At 53.0% G+C, this 19,765-nt stretch overlaps 7 protein-coding genes across 7 annotated transcripts; 4 read left to right on the top strand and 3 right to left on the bottom strand.

The window, feature by feature from the left end:
- Nucleotides 1–448: 448 nt before the first annotated feature.
- On the top strand, nucleotides 449–1,416 carry P152DRAFT_472691 (uncharacterized protein; the record flags this gene model as incomplete). Its single annotated transcript, XM_033681174.1, has 2 exons — nucleotides 449–741; nucleotides 792–1,416. 2 exons carry the CDS (start codon nucleotides 449–451, stop codon nucleotides 1,414–1,416), a joined length of 918 nt encoding a protein of 305 aa, XP_033535528.1.
- P152DRAFT_414370 (uncharacterized protein) lies at nucleotides 1,372–3,061 on the bottom strand. The gene is made up of 3 exons (XM_033677024.1): nucleotides 2,291–3,061; nucleotides 2,138–2,233; nucleotides 1,372–2,078 (listed from the first exon to the last, which is right to left on the bottom strand). The coding sequence occupies exons 1-3, from the start codon at nucleotides 2,809–2,811 to the stop codon at nucleotides 1,547–1,549; spliced, it is 1,149 nt and encodes a 382-aa protein (XP_033535529.1). The 5' UTR covers nucleotides 2,812–3,061; the 3' UTR covers nucleotides 1,372–1,546.
- P152DRAFT_394607 (WD40 repeat-like protein) lies at nucleotides 3,045–4,131 on the top strand (the record flags this gene model as incomplete). Its single annotated transcript, XM_033676264.1, has 3 exons — nucleotides 3,045–3,096; nucleotides 3,149–3,192; nucleotides 3,244–4,131. The coding sequence occupies 3 exons, from the start codon at nucleotides 3,045–3,047 to the stop codon at nucleotides 4,129–4,131; spliced, it is 984 nt and encodes a 327-aa protein (XP_033535530.1).
- Nucleotides 4,132–4,251: 120 nt separating this feature from the next.
- P152DRAFT_297215 (reductase with broad range of substrate specificity) lies at nucleotides 4,252–5,852 on the bottom strand. The gene is made up of 4 exons (XM_033675051.1): nucleotides 5,375–5,852; nucleotides 4,728–5,111; nucleotides 4,543–4,675; nucleotides 4,252–4,486 (listed from the first exon to the last, which is right to left on the bottom strand). The coding sequence occupies exons 1-4, from the start codon at nucleotides 5,622–5,624 to the stop codon at nucleotides 4,372–4,374; spliced, it is 882 nt and encodes a 293-aa protein (XP_033535531.1). The 5' UTR covers nucleotides 5,625–5,852; the 3' UTR covers nucleotides 4,252–4,371.
- A 2,703-nt stretch (nucleotides 5,853–8,555) lies between these two features.
- P152DRAFT_457279 (uncharacterized protein) lies at nucleotides 8,556–10,935 on the top strand. Its single transcript, XM_033679194.1, has one exon. The coding sequence runs from the start codon at nucleotides 8,624–8,626 to the stop codon at nucleotides 10,673–10,675; it is 2,052 nt and encodes a 683-aa protein (XP_033535532.1). The 5' UTR covers nucleotides 8,556–8,623; the 3' UTR covers nucleotides 10,676–10,935.
- Nucleotides 10,936–11,247: 312 nt separating this feature from the next.
- P152DRAFT_448283 (uncharacterized protein) lies at nucleotides 11,248–14,281 on the bottom strand (the record flags this gene model as incomplete). Its single annotated transcript, XM_033678046.1, has 2 exons — nucleotides 11,248–12,138; nucleotides 12,218–14,281. The coding sequence occupies 2 exons, from the start codon at nucleotides 14,279–14,281 to the stop codon at nucleotides 11,248–11,250; spliced, it is 2,955 nt and encodes a 984-aa protein (XP_033535533.1).
- Nucleotides 14,282–15,251: 970 nt separating this feature from the next.
- P152DRAFT_414381 (uncharacterized protein) lies at nucleotides 15,252–18,865 on the top strand. The gene is made up of 4 exons (XM_033677025.1): nucleotides 15,252–15,553; nucleotides 15,606–17,559; nucleotides 17,613–18,639; nucleotides 18,692–18,865. The coding sequence occupies exons 1-4, from the start codon at nucleotides 15,367–15,369 to the stop codon at nucleotides 18,710–18,712; spliced, it is 3,189 nt and encodes a 1,062-aa protein (XP_033535534.1). The 5' UTR covers nucleotides 15,252–15,366; the 3' UTR covers nucleotides 18,713–18,865.
- The last annotated feature ends 900 nt before the right edge of the window (nucleotides 18,866–19,765 follow it).

Below are 19,765 nucleotides of genomic sequence, written 5' to 3' on the forward strand. Positions count from 1 at the left end.
AACTAACTGCTTATATATAAAGGCAGTACGCAATGAAGATGGTGAGACCCATAGATCAGCCTCCGTGGACGGGAGTTGTTTTCGGGCTGAGGTGAGGTCGAAAATTGGAAGACAAGGTATCAAACAAGAGATTAAATCCGAGGTATCGGCAATTCGATGTTTTCGAGAGCTCGAGGGAGGAGACTGTAAGATTCAGGAAATATCGTGAACAATACTCGTGATGATTGACAATGAACGTCATGGCTCAGCTGGAGTTTCTATTGGTCCAGGCCCTTGCATGTCTTCCAAATTCTAGAAGCTCCCCGGAAAGAGAAAAGAGCGCCTAAAACCAGTGCGCATGCAATACTACACATGCAATACTGTACATCCCATTCACTTCGTAAGCCTCCGAGTACCCGGTTAAGGATCTTACCTGTATCCTCCAGTCTTTATCATCCGGGTGTCAGAAATGGATGTGATTACCATTAATGCATCACCGTCGGCTGAGGAATTTACCCCGCTGACGGAGCATCAATCACAAACACCTGTGGCCTTCTATGGCAGCAAACCAGTCTTGCACTATAGCTCAAGCGGAGCCGTGGTGTTGATACCGCAGTCGGTTCTCTTCAAGTTCGACCAATTCGCCGCGCTCAACGATGGAGTATCAAGTGTCAGTCCCGTGGCCAACGGTGATGCGCAAAACGGGACCACAGAAGATGTCGAGACGAGAATACAAGACTTGGACATTTGGGTGACTTCGGAGTACGTGTACATGCGGTGATCGACCGATCAATACTAACCATGCTCTGCAGATCGTTGATCATATGGGCTCCCGCCACCAGAAAAGGCGTCTCAATCCCATATCCCACCATCGCCCTACACGCCCTCCAACGCGTCTCAGACCCCCCCAGCGCATCGCAAGGCGTATACCTTAGCCTTCACACCGTCGACATCAACCAGGCCGACATGGGCGAAGATATCGAGACCATCGACTTCACGCTCATCCCGTCCAACCAGAGCCCTTCAACTGCCGATGCATCCTCAACAGGAGCCGCATCACCGTCCGCCGCCGAGTCGCTTTTCGCGGCGCTCTCCACGTGCGCCGACCTCCATCCCGACCCTTCTCCAGACGATGAGGCAGAGCCGTCTATAATAGGCGGAATGGGCGGACTGGGGGGACTGGGCGGGATTGGCGGGCCACCAGGGGACGGTGGATGGATCACGTCGGAGAACATTGGGCAATTCGAAGACGCGGATGGGAACTTCGTGGGCTTTCAAGGGAGTGGAGGGGCGGCTGTTGCGGGCACCGTGCATGGCCGAGGTGACGAGGAAGATGAAGGGTTTGAGGAAGACGAGGCTGGAGAGGGAGCCGGAGAAGGGATGGAGGGTGGTGATGCGGGGAATAGGGGCGAGACAAAATGGAGGCGGACGGAGTGAAACGGGGCGTGTATGCCTCTCAAAACTGTTTACAAGGGATATGGTTTTGGGATGACTGGTTTGAAATATCGAGCGCTATGGGGGCGCTTCAAAGGTTCATGTCTAGATACCCCAAGTCTCGCAAATGGCATCACAACGGCCTATAGAACCCCTTCCCCTCATCAGGTTGGACAGTGTCGAACTTCCTCTCGTCAGGTTGGATGGTGTCGAACTCATCAGGTTCGACGGTGTCGGACTTCCCCTTATCCGGTTTGACCACGTCGAAATCGACAGTTCGCACATTACCGCTGTCATCGCAGTCTAAGCCCGATGCTTGCAAGGCCGCCCACCGCACGCCTGCCATTCCCAGGAATTGACCCTTGGGACCCGCGGTCATGGCGCTGCACGCGAGGATGTCGTCCATCGCCTTCATGCCGCCCGGCCCGTCTTGTAGTTCTCGCACCTGCTCTTGGACCATGGTGATCTTCTTTCGAAGGTCCGTCGTCAACGCCTCGGACGTATTGTCCCCGAACCAGGAGTTTCTTCCCGGAGGGAGCAATCGATCCACTTTGGAGAGGACGATCTGGTGCGGGACGTTCATCTCGTACAGAAGCTGAAGCAGATGCAAATCGGATTCCATGAGGAGTTCCTTGCTGCTAACCAGGACGAACACTCTCCGAAGCCTTGGTGGATCAGCTATTAGCACACTTCTCATAGAACATCCGGAACCATGAACACGCACTGTTTCCTCTGCTTCAAAAACTTCAATATCTCCCCTCCCCACGCATCGCGACTCCCAAACCCATAACCCGGCATATCCACCACTACCAGACCCCCCCTCCCAATCCACCTCTCCTCCACTAACTTCGGCGCCTTCCCCTTCCTATCAATCCACTTCCTCCTGGTCCCCCCCGCATCATCTCGATCCCCTCCCCTCCCCACCTTAAAGAAATTCATCTCCTTCGTCAACCCCGGCCGCTTGCTCACCTTCGCCAACGCCGTCTTCGCCGCCGCCGGGCCCGGTGGTCGGCGCATGAGCGCGTTCAGCAGCGACGATTTCCCAATATTGCTGCGGCCGAGGAAGGCGATCTCAGGGGCCAGCGAGTCGCGCGGGAGGGAGAGGAGTGACGTCGAGGCGAAGAGGAACGAGGCGGGTTGGCGGAAGAATTTGTTGACGTAGGTGAGTTGCGCGGCGTTAGGCGGGGTGGTATCGGTATATAGGCCGATCGACTCAGCGGTGACGGTGGGGTTGAGGACTTTCGGCTCGGTGGATTGCCGACTCGAGCGCATGGGTCGATAGCGGGCATGGAGGAGGTTGGACGTGTGGAGCGGGCGGCGCTCATGGAGGTTGGTGGGTGGATGGGGGGGAAAAGGCCGGCGGAGGATGCGCGCAGACCAAAGACGCCATGTTGTCATGTCTCGGGCAGATGGAACCCGCTTCAGACAGACATTGAGTACGCCTGAAGAGACATGTAATGCTAATGATCGTTCCGTAGACGAGAAGAAATAGTCGTGGTGACTGGTGAGTCCAAAGATGATGTCGAAATATCTGAGGTCCGAGCTCGAATATCGGAACTCATCACTCCTCTCACGACTCACGCGCCAGGACCACTCATTTACGGAGTACAATAATTGAAAATGAACATTTCATGAGTTCGCAATTCCCTACAAAGCGCATCGCCGTCCTCACAGGACACAATGGTAAAATACGTCATTTGAAAGACCTTGAACTCAGTTCTAATCAGTACATCAGGCCCCGTCCACGCCGTCACCTACTCCTCCGGACTAGGCCAATACGTACGTCTTAATCGACTACAGCAGCTTATACATAATTTTAACGTCCCCCAGATTCTCACCGGCTCTTCCGACCGCCTCGTCCGCCTCTACAACCCCTCCACCTCCCCCTCACCTGGCCCCATCCAAACCTACCACGCCCACGGCCACACCGTCCTCGACCTCTCCATCTCCACCTCCAACGCCCGCTTCGCCTCCGTCGGCGGTGACCGCCTCGTCTTCCTCTGGGACGTCGCCTCCGCCACTACCCTCCGCCGCTTCGGCGGGCACGTCGGGCGGGTCAACGCCGTCGCGTTCGCCGGCGACGACGACACGGTGCTGGCGAGCGGTAGCTTCGACGGGACGGTGCGCCTGTGGGACTGCAAGAGTAATAGTTCGCGGGCGCTGATGACGCTGTCAGAGGCGCGGGATGCGGTGGTGAGTGTCGCGGTGGTCGGGGCGGATGTGTATGCGGGAGGCGCGGACGGGCGGGTGCGGGTGTACGATGTGCGGATGGGGATGCAGTGCACGGATGTGGTGGGGGCGGCGGTGACGCATGTGGAGCCGACGAAGTTGGGGGAGGCGTATTTGGTAGGGAGCGCAGATTCGCGGGTGCGGTTTATGGAGCGGGGGTCGGGGAAGTGCTTGATGAGTTATAAGGCGGAGGATTATAAGAGTGAGGGGCTGCGGTTGCGGTGCGCGTTGGGTCCGGGGGAGAGAACGGTGGTTGCTGGGGGTGAGGAGGGGAAGATTTGTGTATGGGATACGATGGAGGGCACGCTGTTGCATGTGCTGGAGCATGAGGGACCGGAATCAAAGGCGAGCAAGAAGATTTTGAGCGAGACTGCGCAGAAAGAGAGGAAGGTGGTTAGCGCAGTGGCGGTTTGCAAGAGTCAGAGCAAGAAAGAGTGGTGCAGTGCCGGTGGGAATGGCGAGGTTGTAGTTTGGGGCCTTGGGCGGTGATGTCAAAAAGAGCGGCCGAGAGTTCAGTGATCACACTGAGAGGTTGTCGCACGCGAAGATAAGATATCGACTTCATAATTCTTTGAAAATGACCGTGTCCAAGGTGACGGAAGTATGGAACAATTCCTCCTGATCCATCGAAGAAGCTGCTAATATCTCTAGATCTATGGGTGTCCAGTTCCCGGCTAAACCATAAGCCATACGCAAGAAATAAGGAGTCAAACTACTGCAGTACCACATTTACGGAACGCAGTATCCTCCATCGACGATAAGGTCGGCACCGGTGGTGTAAGTCGAGGCGTCGGATGCGAAGTAGAGGTACGCTCCCTTGAGCTCATGGGCCTCGCCCTCGCGTCTAAGAAAAAGCAATGTCAGACAGTTGGATTGGATCGTCGATGGTGCAAAACTTACCCCATAGGGATCTTGCTCTTCCAGATATTTTTGGTCTCCTGGGGAACGAAGTCTGAGATCTCAGTGGCCATATAGCCAGGAGAAACGCTGTTGGCGCGAGCGAACTGGACCCACTCGACGGAGAGCGAGCGGCCTGTATCAAGTGTAAGCGCGGGAATCTTGCGCAAAGGAGATCTGCCACTTACAAAGATGGATAACACCAGCCTTGGCAGCGTTGTAAGCGCCTTGCAACTGAGGAATGTTGACAATGTGACCGCTCATGCTAGCGGTAGCAATGAAGCTCCCGTAGGTGAAGTTCTCGAGCTTGTTGCCATTGATATCGATACCCTCGAGCTTCTGGCGGCGCCAGATCTTGCCGACCGCGCGAGCGCAGAAGAAGGTTCCGTCCAGATCGGTCGAGACCACCTTGTGGTAGTGGGAGAGCTCGCCAGTGATCATGGCACCCTGGGTCCAGGGGATCCCCGAGTTGGCGACGAAGATGTCGAGACGGCCATTGAACTCCTTGACGATCTCAATGACGATCTTCTCGACGGCCTCGGCGTCGGTGACGTTGACTTGGTAGGCCTTGCCTGTAGCCAATCGGGTGATGAATTAGCCTTGGTCTGCTCACTAATGCGGGAAAACGTGATAAGGTTTCTTGAGGGTTCAGGGATTCCTCAAATATCCCCGAAAATCTCCGGCGGATGATTTGCGGAATGGCGGCTAAGCAAACTGCAGGGCAGGATGACCCCTGATTGCGGATTGCGCCCGCCTTGCTCTCATTTTTTCTTTCTACAGCCGGTGCGCACTGTGTAGCATGACTGATGCTGTAGGGAAGAGAAAGTCGACTTACACTTGACGCCGTACGTCTTCTCGATGTCGGCGGCACGCTCAATGGCCTTCTTGTTGCTGTTGTACCAGATCGCAACGTTTGCGCCAGCCTCAGCGTAACCCTGCGCGACAGCTAGCCCGATACCGGCGCCAGCACCGGAGACAATGGCGGTCTTCCCCTTCAGCGAGAAGAGAGGAAGGACACGCTCGACGGTGGGAGCCGTGGTGTTGTTCGTCGCGAAGACGCCATTGACCATAGCGTTGTCACCCATTTTGACGGATGGAGGGGTAGGTCAAGATACTTGGAGAGTCTTGTTGATGAGGGGTAGGTATGGATATGGACTGGTACCTGACCGAAGCTGTTTTTCGAAGATAGAAAGAAAGTGCAATGGCAATTGAAAAACAGGATCCTAATATCTTGGAGGGAGAAGCTGGAGTTTAAGTAAGTTTCGATCTGGATAGGTGTCTCCTGCCTCCGATCCACCGATTAAGTCATCGCACCGGACGGATTACAGATTTACAGACCTTGGGAATGTCGGCGAGAGCAATAGTCATTCGTGCAAGGTTGCCATTGGAACCTCGAAGGCATGGCCCGTTTTAGGGTCCAGTGTTAATTTGATCGGCTTCCTGATCGAGGGGAGATACAGAGGGGCATACAGAGGGGCCATTGGGTGCTGCTCAGCGAGTTGAGCCGAGTCCTGGCTCCTGAGCTTGAGGAGGCGGGCCGATTTAGGTATCGTGAAGCGATTGAGTCTGGGCTAGCCTATTGACTCGATGGGTCCCCCTCATCAAGCCAGGACTTGCTAGGAGGGCAGGATACGAAAATAACGAAATCCCTTTACTATCACATTGCCATCGGATGATATGACGCGTTTTCTGTATGGGAGACTGGAGTGGGAGACTGAGGCTTGGATGGGGTTGGGGCTCGGCGGCTCGCTCCGTTGCTGACTCACTGGCCATCCCCAAGTTCTCAACATCTCCTCCCATAGTGTTGGCGTCAGATTATCCAACCACGATGCGGAATACTTACCGAATCGCCTGTCGTGAGCTGAATAATTGTACTAGGGATGATTTGTGAGTCCTCATGGAAATACTCCGTGTCAACCCAAAATGGCTGTTGATAGATATTTCGTTCCTATTCTCTCCTCATCATCATATTAGAGTCATACCTATGCGCGTCGCTGAGTAATGCTTAATTAGCTGCTGCCTGCTGGAATGTTGGGTTTCTACATCATGACAAAGTCCTTGGCTGCACAAATTGCATATTTCAATCTATCTCCATCGTCTGCGGCGGTTCTCAGGTTGTCAGTCTCGAAGGTTTTGGTCTCGAAGGTTCTCGGCGTCCGACTACTGACCGAGAAGCGAGAGTATCAAGGGATGTTCTAGCCCCGCATCCATCCAGAAGAGCTGTGAAAAGTACCGGTACTCCCAGACAGGAGGGATACTTTGATGCGGAAGACACTATCGTCAGTGTAGATGATAGTACTAATAAGCCAGGTCAGCTATCTGTAGGGTCTAGGTAAGATCAATGCCAGAAGAGAGGAGTTCAAGGGGAAGATGGCTTGCATTCCTTTCCAGTTCATCCCTCTCCTCACGTCGTATTGACCAGCCTCGTACTGATGCTCTATACATTCCACTCATTGTTTTGATTTTATACATGCCAGAAAAGTCGGGTGATTGTACGTCCATCACCACTTTTCCCATTGTTCTCTGGGATGGGCATTTTCAACTTCATCTTTTATTCTCACAGTCATTACCAGGTCAGGACAACAACACTGAAAGATTGGTTGAAGAGGATCCACGCTCCTTTCTTTTGAGATCCTTGAAGATTTGTCCCCTTTTTAGCCCTATTGTACATACATTGTGGAGATTGAGAATATTGCGCAATCTCTTAAACCTTCAAGCGAATATCACGAAACTGTTGTTTGTCTCTTAGTTCAATGCAGTCATGGCGCCCTTGGTTTTCCGTCAGGAGGACCACTCCAGACCAAGACTCCAAACCGGAGCAATTGCAGGAATCGCTGTCGTAGGGAGTGTTGTCTTTCTGCTAATCCTTGGGTTGCTTTTCCTACTTCTGAGGGCGGTGAGGGCGCACCGAAAGTTACTAGAAGACCTAGAAACGAGGGGCATCAGTATCACGCGACCGAACGTGCGCCGAACGGCAGAAGACTTCAACCCAGGGAAACCCTCGGTTCTGATGAAGCATGCTTTCATCCCTTATGGAGCTGCAGATGGGTGGAGGGAGTTGCACTCTCGAGAGGATGTCAAGGGCCCGATGGAGGCTCACGGTGAAGGTCTGGTTTCCCCGACTACGATGGGAAGATCCAACTGGAGACGGATTCCTTGGCCCTTCTCAAGACGCGGACCAAACGGGGGTGCGCCAACGCAGCATGACATGGAGTTGGACGCAGCTTGTTTGCCGGTCATCACTGGGGGGCCGCGTGCGCCACTGGAAACCTTCTCTTTGGTCATCCCCGAGCCACTTCTGGATGGCCAGCCAACAGTAAGAGCAGCGCACACAGAAAGCGCATCTCCTGCCCCATCGCAAACTGCGGACCGGTCAGTGGAACCAGGAACGGACAGGAGTCGCCTGAGCCGGGGGCCTTTCTTGGTCTCGGATTCGACCTCTAATTTGAGACCACATCCGCTCTATATAAGGAAGAGCATGGAGCAAGTTAATACGCCGGTAACCAAGTTCCATCGGCCATTATCAACGCCAAACATTCCTTCGACACCTTCTAGAACCGGAAGTAGCCGGGATGAGCGTGTTCCTCGGTCACAGACGCGCAGCCGATCGGTCAGTCTGGGCAGCCAAAAGTCGGGACACGCTCCATCAGGTCCAGTCCCTCCACTGCCTGCCATGGCCGCGAAAATCGATTCAAGTGCACACCCGAAGAGCTATGCCGACCGAGCCCTATCAAGAGGGTCTATGTCGAGCCTAGCGTCCGTCAGCAGCTCTGTTCTTGTGTCATTCAATAGCCCGGCACCGCAATCGGACCAAACCCCGCGATTCAAAGAAGGCGCAAACAGAGAATGGAAGAACTCATTGATATTAGGACCGCGGCAGATTAGAGATACTTTCCAATCGTATGGCCATCTGAACAACAGTATCTATTATATCAATCCTTCCCAAGGCTCGATTAAAAACCCAACACGACACAGTGTCGACAGTTCCGGAAAGATTTCAAGATCGAACAGTTTCAGCTCGGTGCCCTTGGGCTCAAGAACGATTCACAGTCATTCAGAATCGCGGCAACCGATGCGCCAAACTATGACGCCCTCCACTGCTTCTATCCAGCTCTTTGCTACCCCAAAGCGCAACTCCCGCTTCCAGGTCAACGCCAATGGATCGCCAGTCCACAAACCCCCGGTTTCAATATTAAAAGATGTTGTGATGAAACAGAGGATTCCGACACGGCAATTGTCGCAGGCATCTTCCCGAAATTCCTCGGGAAGCAGCAACGGCAATCCCTTCCAGTGGGATCCATCCCCGATGCAGTCAGGCAAACCGTCCGCCCTTCAAAGAAGCCCCAATGCGCGCAAAGGTCACAGGAGACAAAATTGCGTAAGAATATCTCTTGACACACCCACGATACTGGGTGGAAATAGTCGCTCTCTGAGCCCGGTAATGCATGGGATTCAGGAGGAAGCGTCCGAGTTCGAAGTCCCGAAGACCTGGTTTGCATCGCCAGCACCAGCATGCGCATCGAGACCACTTCCAAGTCTTCCAGATACATCCACTTGTGAACCAAGGCTAAATACGGCAACTTTGCGCACCTCACTGATGCCGAGCTCTCCTACGCTGTCTCTAGCGAACTTTTTCCAGGAGCAAAACCGACTATCCGGCCCGGCTGCGGGTTCGTCTTCGATCCGCCCGTCGCCGCAAAAGCATCTATCAAAGAGTTATACCGCTGCAGCATCTCTGGGTACGATCCCAGCTTTCCCCAGTCCGGTGCGATCATCGCAGGCACAGAGCATTCTCACCCCGGCTCTGTCAGTGTCAAAGTCCTCAACGGAGATTACCTCTAGCACTTCTTCCCCTGATACTTCCGATTTGATATCGAAAAACTCAATCAGCCACGAGCCCCCACCTAAAATCAAGCCAAGCCCAGACAAGACGTCTCCACGACGTTGCGTAGGTCGGAAGCTGGACACCGTTCAGTTCCAAGCATTTGTTTCTACCACGCAGTCCATGAACGAGAGTAAGCTCGAAACAATGGACATACTTAACAGGAACATTTTCAATCTTGCCATTTTCGGACCCAGTCATAGAACTCGTGGGGAATCGCTGGTGGGCTCCTCACCTGCCTGTTCGCCCAAGTCGACACCACTACGGAAAGACAAGCAAGGAGTGCAAGTGCCCACGCCGCCCACAGTGGAGAAAGCGAGCGGAAATGAAGTACCTCTTCCTGGAAGTCACAGTACTGCGAGTTTGTTGCCAATAAATGACGTGCTTGGCGACCCTCCTTTGGCGCAAAGTGTCCTCGCTCTCCGACGCATGAACTCCGACGTAAACGATCTCTGGCGCTCCGACCGACGATACCGTCGCATGAAACGCGAGGAAAGCCCGGCGCTGGAAGTGGAAAAAGCGGAACAAGATACAGGGGCCAACTGGATCGGTCCCGTCGAAATCAACGAAGGTGCCACCAACGTGGCCGCTGGCAAGGAGAGACTCCTCGAGATAAAAGAGGAAGAACCTTCCGACAACATTCTGATAGCGAAAGACCGTGCAACCGCTCTCTCGGAACTTACTTTCCCCGATGCCTTGCGCAAAGCCACAAGCGAAGGCTCCGCCATAGAGCGACGGCTGAATCCCGCCGTTTTCGACTCCCATCGACAATCCAAACCCATCCACCGCACCATCTGGGAAGACGACAAGAGTTTCCGGCCGGGCAACCACCCACCCTCCGCCGATTCTGTCGCCATGCCCGTGCAATGGCTGCGGAACCCGACCAAATCCCCCCCGCACCTCCGACCCATGGCCCGGCCCTCGCTCGCAAACCGAAAGTCCTCCGCCACGCCGGCGAAGCAGCCCATCAGCCCGGATCGTCGTGAGGCAAGCAAGGAAAACCAGCCGCCTAACGCGCCGAACGCACCTGTGGGCGGGGTGAGCAAGGATTTAGAGCGGAGCGAGGTGGCGCGACGGCGGGAGAGGGATCGGATGATCAAGCCGGTGTTTCATGGCACGCCGAAGCGATCTAGCTTGATGCGAAAGAGCGCGATGTTGACGGCTCTTACTCAGATGGAGGGCGTAGAGGCAACGGAGAAGGAAGTGGGAACGCCGGGGAGTTTGTATGATAGAGAGGGGTTTCTGGTGTGCTGAAGCGCTGCTGTTAGGCGATACCCAGCTCTGAGGTGCCTTGTAAACCATGGAGTGGAGGATTTCTATTTGTGACTGGTACCAGTTTCATATAATCCTGATAATGAGGTGCAAGGGTGTTGGAGGGCGTAATGTGTAATGGTGAATGCTTGTGAAGCATTGTATTTCGGGTCTTTTGTCTGTACTACGTCTCCGATGGGTGGATGCGCATCGAGGAGGCAAGACAATACCCTACTCTTATAATACCCTTAGTATAGTGGTTAAAGCGCAATTTGAAATTGATTTGGCAATTCCGAAATGTCTGTGCCGTCTATCGGCTATCTGAAGATAGGTCCAATTACCACTGACTGATACCCAACATACCTATATCTGGGCGACTGCTGGGTAATCGGTGATGCTGCTTCATTATGCGGACCCCGCCTATCCACTGAGATGGATGAGCCAACATTAATTCCCAAAGGAATGATATAGGACTGTGTCAATCGACAAAATGGTGCCAGGTAATAACCGACGCCCTCTGCAAAGAAATCCGAGTGGGCCTCGAATTCCCATCCCTCGTCCCCAAGCGCATCCACTCACGCCCCAAAATCGTTTCCCCTCAAGGCACCCACCCGCCCACCAAGTCCTCCCGGCATTGGACTCGCCGCCCTGCTCCCCGAATTTGCCTGCACCCGCGGACTCCTCGGCGTCGCGGCCCTTGTCACGATGCGGTTCTGCTGGCCGCGCAGCCCTGTAATCTCCTCGTCCCTCCTCCGCACTGTCTTCATCAGCTCCTGAATTTGGAACTTTAGACCGTGGATCTCCTCGCGTTGGCTGGTCTGCTGCTGTTCCTTATTGATGGCATGGATCCGGACGCTGTTCTCGTCCGCGCGCTTCTTCAGGATCACATTCTCGGCGGTTAGGACGTCGTTTTCATCTTTTAGTAAGGAGGCTTGGGAGCTCGCGTTGTTGTATTGGTCGCGGAGGAAGTTGAACGTGACTTCCTGACTCTGGAATCGGCTCACTGCGCTGTCGCGCTGTTCCTTGGCTTCTTGAGCCGCGATGCGGAGGGTTTCGCGGTCGACCGCATCGGTGTTGATAGAGGATAGAACGGTATTAGATGCCTGCTGAGCGGCTTGTCGTAATTCTTGGTTCTGTTCCTGATCTCTAGCATTTCTGGCCTCGAGGTTGGCTATGCGCTTTTGAAGCCGCTCATTCTCTTGGGCCAACTGTGCGTTCTCCTTCTTTGAAATCCCATACAGCGTCCGAAGCTCTTCAACTTGGCCCTGAGACACTTCAAATGCATATTCAAGTTCCTGGTATCGTTTCGCGAGCTGGTCGGCCCCTAGAGGCTCGGACTCGAGGATAGTTGGCTTCGTGGGGAGAGGGGTTGCCAGTGACGACGGCTCGACCACAGAATTGCTGATCCGAGTGTCGTTGTGCTCTGCCGTCTTTTCTTGTGGCTCGGTGGGTACAACTGCATTGGCCTAATCGAGCATTAGAATTGAATTCTCTCGCATTGTGCGCAAAGGACAAGTCCATGAGTTTCGCAGGGTCCGGACTCACCATTTCAACATCATCCTGCACTTCTTGAGTTGATTTCAAGATCTTGACAGCATCATTTTCCGGGAAGGGCCACTCAGCGTCCTCGACTCCGGAGACTTCGGTGGAAGCCTGATCACTTGTTTCGATGAAGTCCAACAACCGCTCGATGACGACATCGTCCCCTCCCCAACCGCGAGGCAGCTCCCCTACTGCATATGAATAATGGATAGCAGCTCGCACGAGAGACTTGAGACTATCCAATTTGCCATAGCCGTCCGGCAAGCAGTGCTCAAGATGGTCCACACTTTGGGAGATGAGCAGAGAGACGGCGAAGAGTTGTGAACCAATCTGTTTGGACAAGTTCAGAATTTGCGTGATGGCCTTGTACTCGGCCTCAAGCTCATAGCCGAGGCAGAGGACAAATCGTAAGCTCCCCGATATATGCGCGATATATTTTCGGGCATCAAAGATGGTAATGCGGATGGGAGCGGCGTCGAAATTGGGTGGTCGCGGTTCGCCAGCGATACAAAATGCGACGCTTTGATTGCCCAACATTTCGGGCGCGGCGTCCAAAAGGAGGCGAACCATCGCAAGGGGATGATCGGGGCTCGCTACGATCCCAAAATGCATCGAAATCTCTCGGCTGGCAACTTCGGCCAGGAACAAGGCCAGAAACCCAATCTTGGTAGACGTGGCCCTATAGAACGATGCCAGGGCTACGGAATTGGTGGTCCCATCGGTGAGGTTTCGCTGCGCGTGCGTGTTTTCGAAGAGGTCGTCGTGAAATGCGATCTTCTTGCAGTCTTCCACGATTCGACCGAAGAAATTTTCCAGCTTTTGTCGTTGCTCGGGGGCCTTGGGGTCCGCATACAAGTTGGATTCGATGTCATTGATACGGTCTCGGAAATACTTTCGGTACGTGTCCTTCGGGGCGCCCCCGATTTGAAGTAGGACGTACTTGTGCAGGTCATTGACTCTTCTCAAAGTCGGCTCGGAAGACTCTTGCTCAATAGCGAGACCATGATCCACAGATTGCTCCGGGGTTGGGGTGTCAGCGACCCTTTGGTCCTGCAACTGCTTGCCGGATGTATCGACCTGGTGCTCATCTGTTGGAGGTATCGCCGACGGAGACCGTCCTGGAGTGTCCGTGGGGGGTGGCCGAAGGGATCCGGAAGACATGGTGGAATCGTCTGCTTGGTGCTCTTTTCCGCTCGACCAGCGAGTTTCGTTTGCAATGAAATGCCCTCGTTCGGTGTCGGTCGCCACCTCTGTTGGCAGTAGATCGCTTGTGCGCTCAAGTTGGCTCGAAGACTGGTCGTTCAGACTCGGGACAAGGTGGTTCAACGCTTGCCACTCCCTGCTATCCTGGATACTGATCGAATCTATCGTAGACTGGCTATGATACGACTCCTGCGATGATTCACTGATGCAATCTCGAGACGGATTTTTCCGAGCGCTAGGTTGAGTGAACGCAAAGTCGTGGGTAAGGTAACCTGGGTCCGGGAATTGAATAGGAGAAACGCTGCGTGGAGTTCGAACTTCCGAGTTTTCTCCACTGCCCAAATATATAGCTTCGTCCTCTTCTGCAACGAGCCGCGAGCTGTATTGAGATGGCTGAGAAAGTTCTTTCGATCCTTGAGTAAGAGGAATGTATGAATCCGCAGAAAGTTGTGAAGATTTTCCGATCCCGTTAGAAGAGTTGACGAGTTGTGTGGCCAATGACCTGATAAATTGGGAGGTTTGTGAATGACTCGGATTCACTTGGGCCGACTCAAGTGAATGGATTCCTTTCTCTTTTGAATTTTCAGCTTCCCAAAGCTCCCGCAGCTTATCATTCACGTTGCGTTTTGGTTCCCACGTCGGCTCCCACTGAACCAGATAACATCTGTCGCTTTCGGCAAGAATCCTTTCGACTGGATACTCGTTATCGCTATTATCCGACAACTGGACCTTAGCAGAGACCTTCTTTCTGCGCTTCCTGGTGCTTTGTTGGTGGGTGGGTGCAATTGATATCTCCCCCTCAAAGTCTTTGCTTTCTCTCAGCCGTTTCAAGTCTACTCTTGTGCTCGACCGAGTATGTGGCATTATGAGGCCATAATTCAAGGCACTCTGAACTGCTCCTAAATTTGTTAAAGCGGGGAAATGCAAGGGGTCGTAGATGATGAACTAGCTAACGACGAGAAATCTTATAGTGTTACTAGTCGGTATTATCAAAAAGATCTGGCACCAAGTGAAGCTCAGAAGTGAAACTTAAGTGATAGGAGGTTGATGATGACAGCGACCGGAAGATGATTGGGTGATGTTGGTGCCTTGGTGGGCGATGGTAGGTCACGTGCCACCCATCCATATGTCCATGTCCAGGGGCAACCGGTCACGCCAGTCGCTGAGAACCATGGAACTGATCGGTCTCAACAACGACAAATTTCAGGTCTTTGCTGGGGAGAATGGCGCGGATACCTGGATAACTACTACCAATTCCCCTTCGGCCTGGGGCGCTCGGAATGTGACCTGTCTCATCGCCAATGTCTTGGACGATCAGTGAGACGCTAGAAATAGCACAGAAAGCCAAAATGCATGGCTGAGCGGGCTTTTACTACCAAGGACTAAGGAGAGTGGACCTTCAATGTCATTCATGTCATGAATTCCAGGCGAAACCTAAATTCTCCCAATGTGAGGTGTGTCAATGAAGGCCGTGAGACAGGTCAAGTTCTGGAATATCGGATGTGTCTTGAGACAGTATAACCTATCACATCGTAATTCTGGATTTAACGAGACCACCTATCAGATCTAGACATCCTCCTTCCAATAGGCAATATATTAGCTGTGGTTACTACTACCGTGTGAACTCCTGGCTAGGTATAGACGTATAGTTCGCCCTCCCGAGTGAGCTAAATTGATAATCCGGATGGATGAGAATCATGAGAATGAGATGGTGGGAGAGATGCACGTGACTTCGCGTTGAAATAGGCGCGTTCAGCTCCTGTCGTCAGCCGAAGAGTTTCAGGTGCTGCGACGCGACGGCCGACACTCCGACAATGGAAGACCCACTGTGGCGGTTCATTGTCGATAAATGATAACTCCGCCATTTGATCCACATCCGCGTCGACACTCCACTCCATGCGACAACAGCACTAACTTACCAAATATCGACACGTTCGTTACCCAGTAGCATGGCAAGTTCTTTAGGTCCAAATCCATCTGTCGAAGATATTGAGGATGAAATCATCCTGCTGGATAGCCTTCTCGAATCGCTCGAATCGGGATCAATCGATTACGACCGACTCCAGTGGAAATACGAGAAAGAACGACAAGAGCTGTTGAATTTGCTATCCGAAACAGAGAACCAAGATGCAGAAAGTAAGTCTAAATGCAAGATAATGCGCATTGTTTTAACTAATTCCACCTCAAGTAGGCAATCCTCGGGCCACTGCATCGCCACACCCGCCCAGCACAGAGCAAACATCCAGGAAACGCTCGCTAGATGACGACGACCGCTCTATACCCGGTGCCTACCCGGTCTCGAAATCAAGAAGAACGTCTGGAGGTAGCTCAGGAGCGAATTCGCCGACTTCGGTAGATTCGTTGGGGTCTATTCCTGGTCTTCGACAACCTGGAACTCCAGGCAGCCAGCGGGCACTGCAGCGGCAACGAGACCGCTTCGAGTCTGCGGAGAAAGGTAGGCTTCAAAGACGGCTTGATGAGGAGTTTGCAAAAAGTCTACAATCGGAGGATATCAGGGCGAGGAATGGCGGGGACTCTCATCCAGGCGCAACCACAACCCCGGGTCCTCATATGGCCATACAAGATTGGGCTCGCCCTCCGCCTCGCTCCTTTGATGACCCCTTCACCGATCTTATGGAGCTTCCTAATAGGCAAGGGCAGACGGATCGCAACACATATCTCAACGTTTACCCCCCTCCACCACCCCCACAAGACACCCCGTTTATCCGTACATCCGGAGGATTCATGAATCCCTCGGATGCGATACACACCCTTGTGAATCGAGCACCCTCCTTAAAGCAAGAGAATCCCTGGGCGCAATATCCGAATGCAGCTTCAAGCTCTCGTAACGACCCACCATGGCCTCCACCAGACTACGATCCTTATGGCCGCGGCATGCTCCCTTGGCAGCGCGAGATTCACGATGACCTCTACGGAGCCGCGCAGGTCAATTCTGCAGAAGAGCAGAAGCATCTCCAAAGCCTCATGGGAAACATCGAGTCGATTGATGATGTTCCTATTCATGATCGAGATCAGACCCCGAGGGAGATGGACTGCACGCTCTACGAACACCAGAAGATCGGGTTATTCTGGCTGAGGAAAATGGAAACGGGTTCGAATAAAGGCGGGATCCTTGCTGATGACATGGGTTTGGGGAAAACGATTCAAATCATCGCTCTCATGGTGACCCGACCCTCGGATGATCCAGCACAGAAGACCAATCTTATCGTGGCGCCTGTCGCCCTGCTAGAGCAATGGAAAGGTGAAATCGAGCGTCTCGTCAAACGTCGGTTTCGGCTTAGTATCTTCATCCACCATGGTCAAAGTCGTGCGAAGAGTTTCGAAACTCTTCGGTCCTATGATGTTGTGCTGACCACCTACGGCCAATTGACCGAAGACCGGAAGCGGTTGCTGCTACGGCAAAAGGCCCTCGAAAACAACCCACGAGTGAAGCTTACCCCCCAGGCCACCCCAGTCCTGATGGGTCCTAACTGCAAATGGTATCGAATTGTTCTGGACGAAGCGCAAAATATCAAGAATAAAGATACGAAGGCGTCAATTGCCGCCTCGGAGCTTCGCGCACGGTATCGTTTCTGCGTCACTGGAACTCCAATGATGAACCGGGTCTCCGAGGCATACAGCTTGATTCGGTTTCTGCGAATTCCTCCCTATGACCAGTGGAATAGCTTTAAACTTGCCTTTCACTCCAAGCTGCAGTTGGGAAATTGGGACAGCACTGTCATGGAACGATTTCAAGCCGTCCTCCGAGCCATGCTGTTGAGAAGGACCAAAAAGACCAAGATTGATGGAAGGCCGATCGACGAGACCCTCCCGGACCGGGTGATCCATACCGACCACTTTGTGTTCCGAGATGATGAAAAGGAGTTCTACAAGAATGTGGAGACGCATAACAAGGAAAAATTTCAGGGCTATATGGACCGAGGCGAGGTGGAGTCCAATTATATGGCCATCCTGGTCTTGCTCTTGAGGTTGCGTCAAGCCTGCTGCCACCCGCTGTTGATTAAGGACTTGAGTTTCGAGCCTGCCACCGATCTCTCGGAGGAAGACTTGGCGACATTCGCGGCGAAGTTGACACCAGAAGCAGTTCAGCGAGTAAAAAATTCTAACGGCAACTTCATTTGGTGTGTACTACCCCTGATAGCAATGCGAGACATGACACTAACCAGATGAAAAGTCCAATCTGTCTAGATGCGACGCGCAACCCAGCTCTTCTTGTCCCGTGTGGCCATGAAATGTGTTCCGATTGTCTCTCGAAGTTCGTCGCAGATTCCAACAGCACGGATGATGAGGATGTGAACGTACTGTGTCCACAATGTAGAATCAGCTTCAATCCGAAACAAGTGACAGACTACGGCGCCTTCCTGAAGGAGTATATGCCGGAAGAACCTCCTCAAGACACCGCTGCGCCGATTGGTTCAGACGATGACGACTCTGATGAGAGCGATGATGAGTCGGGGACGAACAGCTTGGACGGGTTCATCGTGCCTGACGACGAAGATGACGGAGATATTGACGAGGAAGCGAAAGGGCGCAAAAATAAGGGAAAGAGCAAGAAGAAGGGAAAGTCGAGGGCTTCGAAGAAGAAGCTCAGGGACATGACGCTCGGAGAGCTTGCCAAGGAATCCCGCCGCAACGCACGAGCCAAGTCGAAGTACATCCGCCGGCTTCGCAAGATGTGGCGGACCAGCTCCAAAATCGAGAAGACGCTGGAGATCTTGACGGAAACCTACCAGAAAGACCCCACGGAGAAGACGATTATCTTCTCTCAGTGGACGAGTCTTCTCGACCTGTTGGAGATCCCCCTCAAGGATCACGGCTACCGATACCTGCGATATGATGGAGGGATGACCTCCACGGAGCGAGCGACTACCATTTCCAAATTTATGCGACGGGACGATTGCAACGTCATCCTCGTCTCGCTCAAGGCTGGTAATGCCGGGCTCAACCTGACGCGGGCCAGTCAAGTCATCATTCTCGATCCGTTCTGGAACCCGTTCATCGAGGAGCAGGCCATCGACCGTGCCCATCGGATTGGGCAGAGGCGGGTGGTTCATGTCCACCGACTCCTGGTGCAGGAGTCCGTAGAGGACCGCATCATCGAGGTGCAGGAGCAGAAGAGGGAACAAATCAACGCCGCGCTGGATGAGAGAGCAGCGAGCAAGATTCCACGGCTCGGAAGACGGGAGCTAGCGTACATCTTCGTAAGTCATAGACGGCTCTGTTCTCGCCCATTACATGCTAACCGTCTTTCAGGGTGTCACTGATGGAATTTGAGTCAGCGTCCCATTCCCATAAAGCTCTCTCTCGGAGCAGGGTTTGTGGGCAGCTGTGTTTTCGGCCAGTCATGGGGATAGCAATCGCATTATGTGGGAAACGATAGAGATGATACATGTCCTCCCGTAGAGCAATACAGTCATGTTGCATGCCACACAGCCAGCGTAAATGAAGTCTCACCGTGTGTCATGCTGCCCAACAATTGCCTCTGTCACTAGATTCTCTTATCATCATTCCCATCCATGTTAGAGGAACTCATCGCAGTGTACGGTAGGCATAAGAACACAGCGCAAGCCTTATATGAGATACTAGAGGCGCATCATCAATCCTCGAGAGAAGCCAGTTGAAGGGATTGCTGATGGGTCGGCCCCTTGACTGAACTCACTGAGTACCCCAGGTGGATAGGGGTAGACATGAACTTTGCTCTCAAAGGGCCGCTGCCATCCACAGCAAGTGTCCTATAAATATACAATGGAGAGGACGGGTTTCGAACGTGGGTAGATGTGTGTTGTAGGCAGATGTGTGATGGGGTTGCAGGGCTCCATTACATGCAGTTGAGTAGGCATGTGTTAGGAGGTGAATTACCCTCCCTAACCTGATGATTTAATTATGCAGTATATAATTCATTTAAGCAGAGGGGTTTCCAACGGGATGGTGGAGTGGTGCAAGTGAGAGCGAAATGCCTTCTTAATAGATTTCATAGAGCGTTAATAACACTACACGTGTCGTGTTGCGCTCGCCAGTATACTCAACGTATTCCCCAGTTCCAACAAACCTTGATGATATCTGCTGTCCAGTAGGTTTGGTAGTGTGTCACCCCTAGCAATGGCTAGCTGCTGCCCCTCGACTGGAATGTAGTGAAATGAGAGGTTTCCCAATGGCAGGCGGCGCCTTTGGATTTTGCCATTTATTAGTCCTGGGTTCAATCCTTGCTTCAGCCGTTCCTTTTCATTTCCTTTATCAATCGGTTAGACAAGTCTCATGATATAGAATAGCCTTTGAGTTAGAAAAGTTATAGCTATTATTGCTTTACCTACGAACTATGATGTAATT

This window comes from Eremomyces bilateralis (assembly GCF_010015585.1).
Source record: "Eremomyces bilateralis CBS 781.70 unplaced genomic scaffold P152scaffold_6, whole genome shotgun sequence".
Lineage (NCBI taxonomy): Eukaryota > Fungi > Ascomycota > Dothideomycetes > Eremomycetales > Eremomycetaceae > Eremomyces > Eremomyces bilateralis.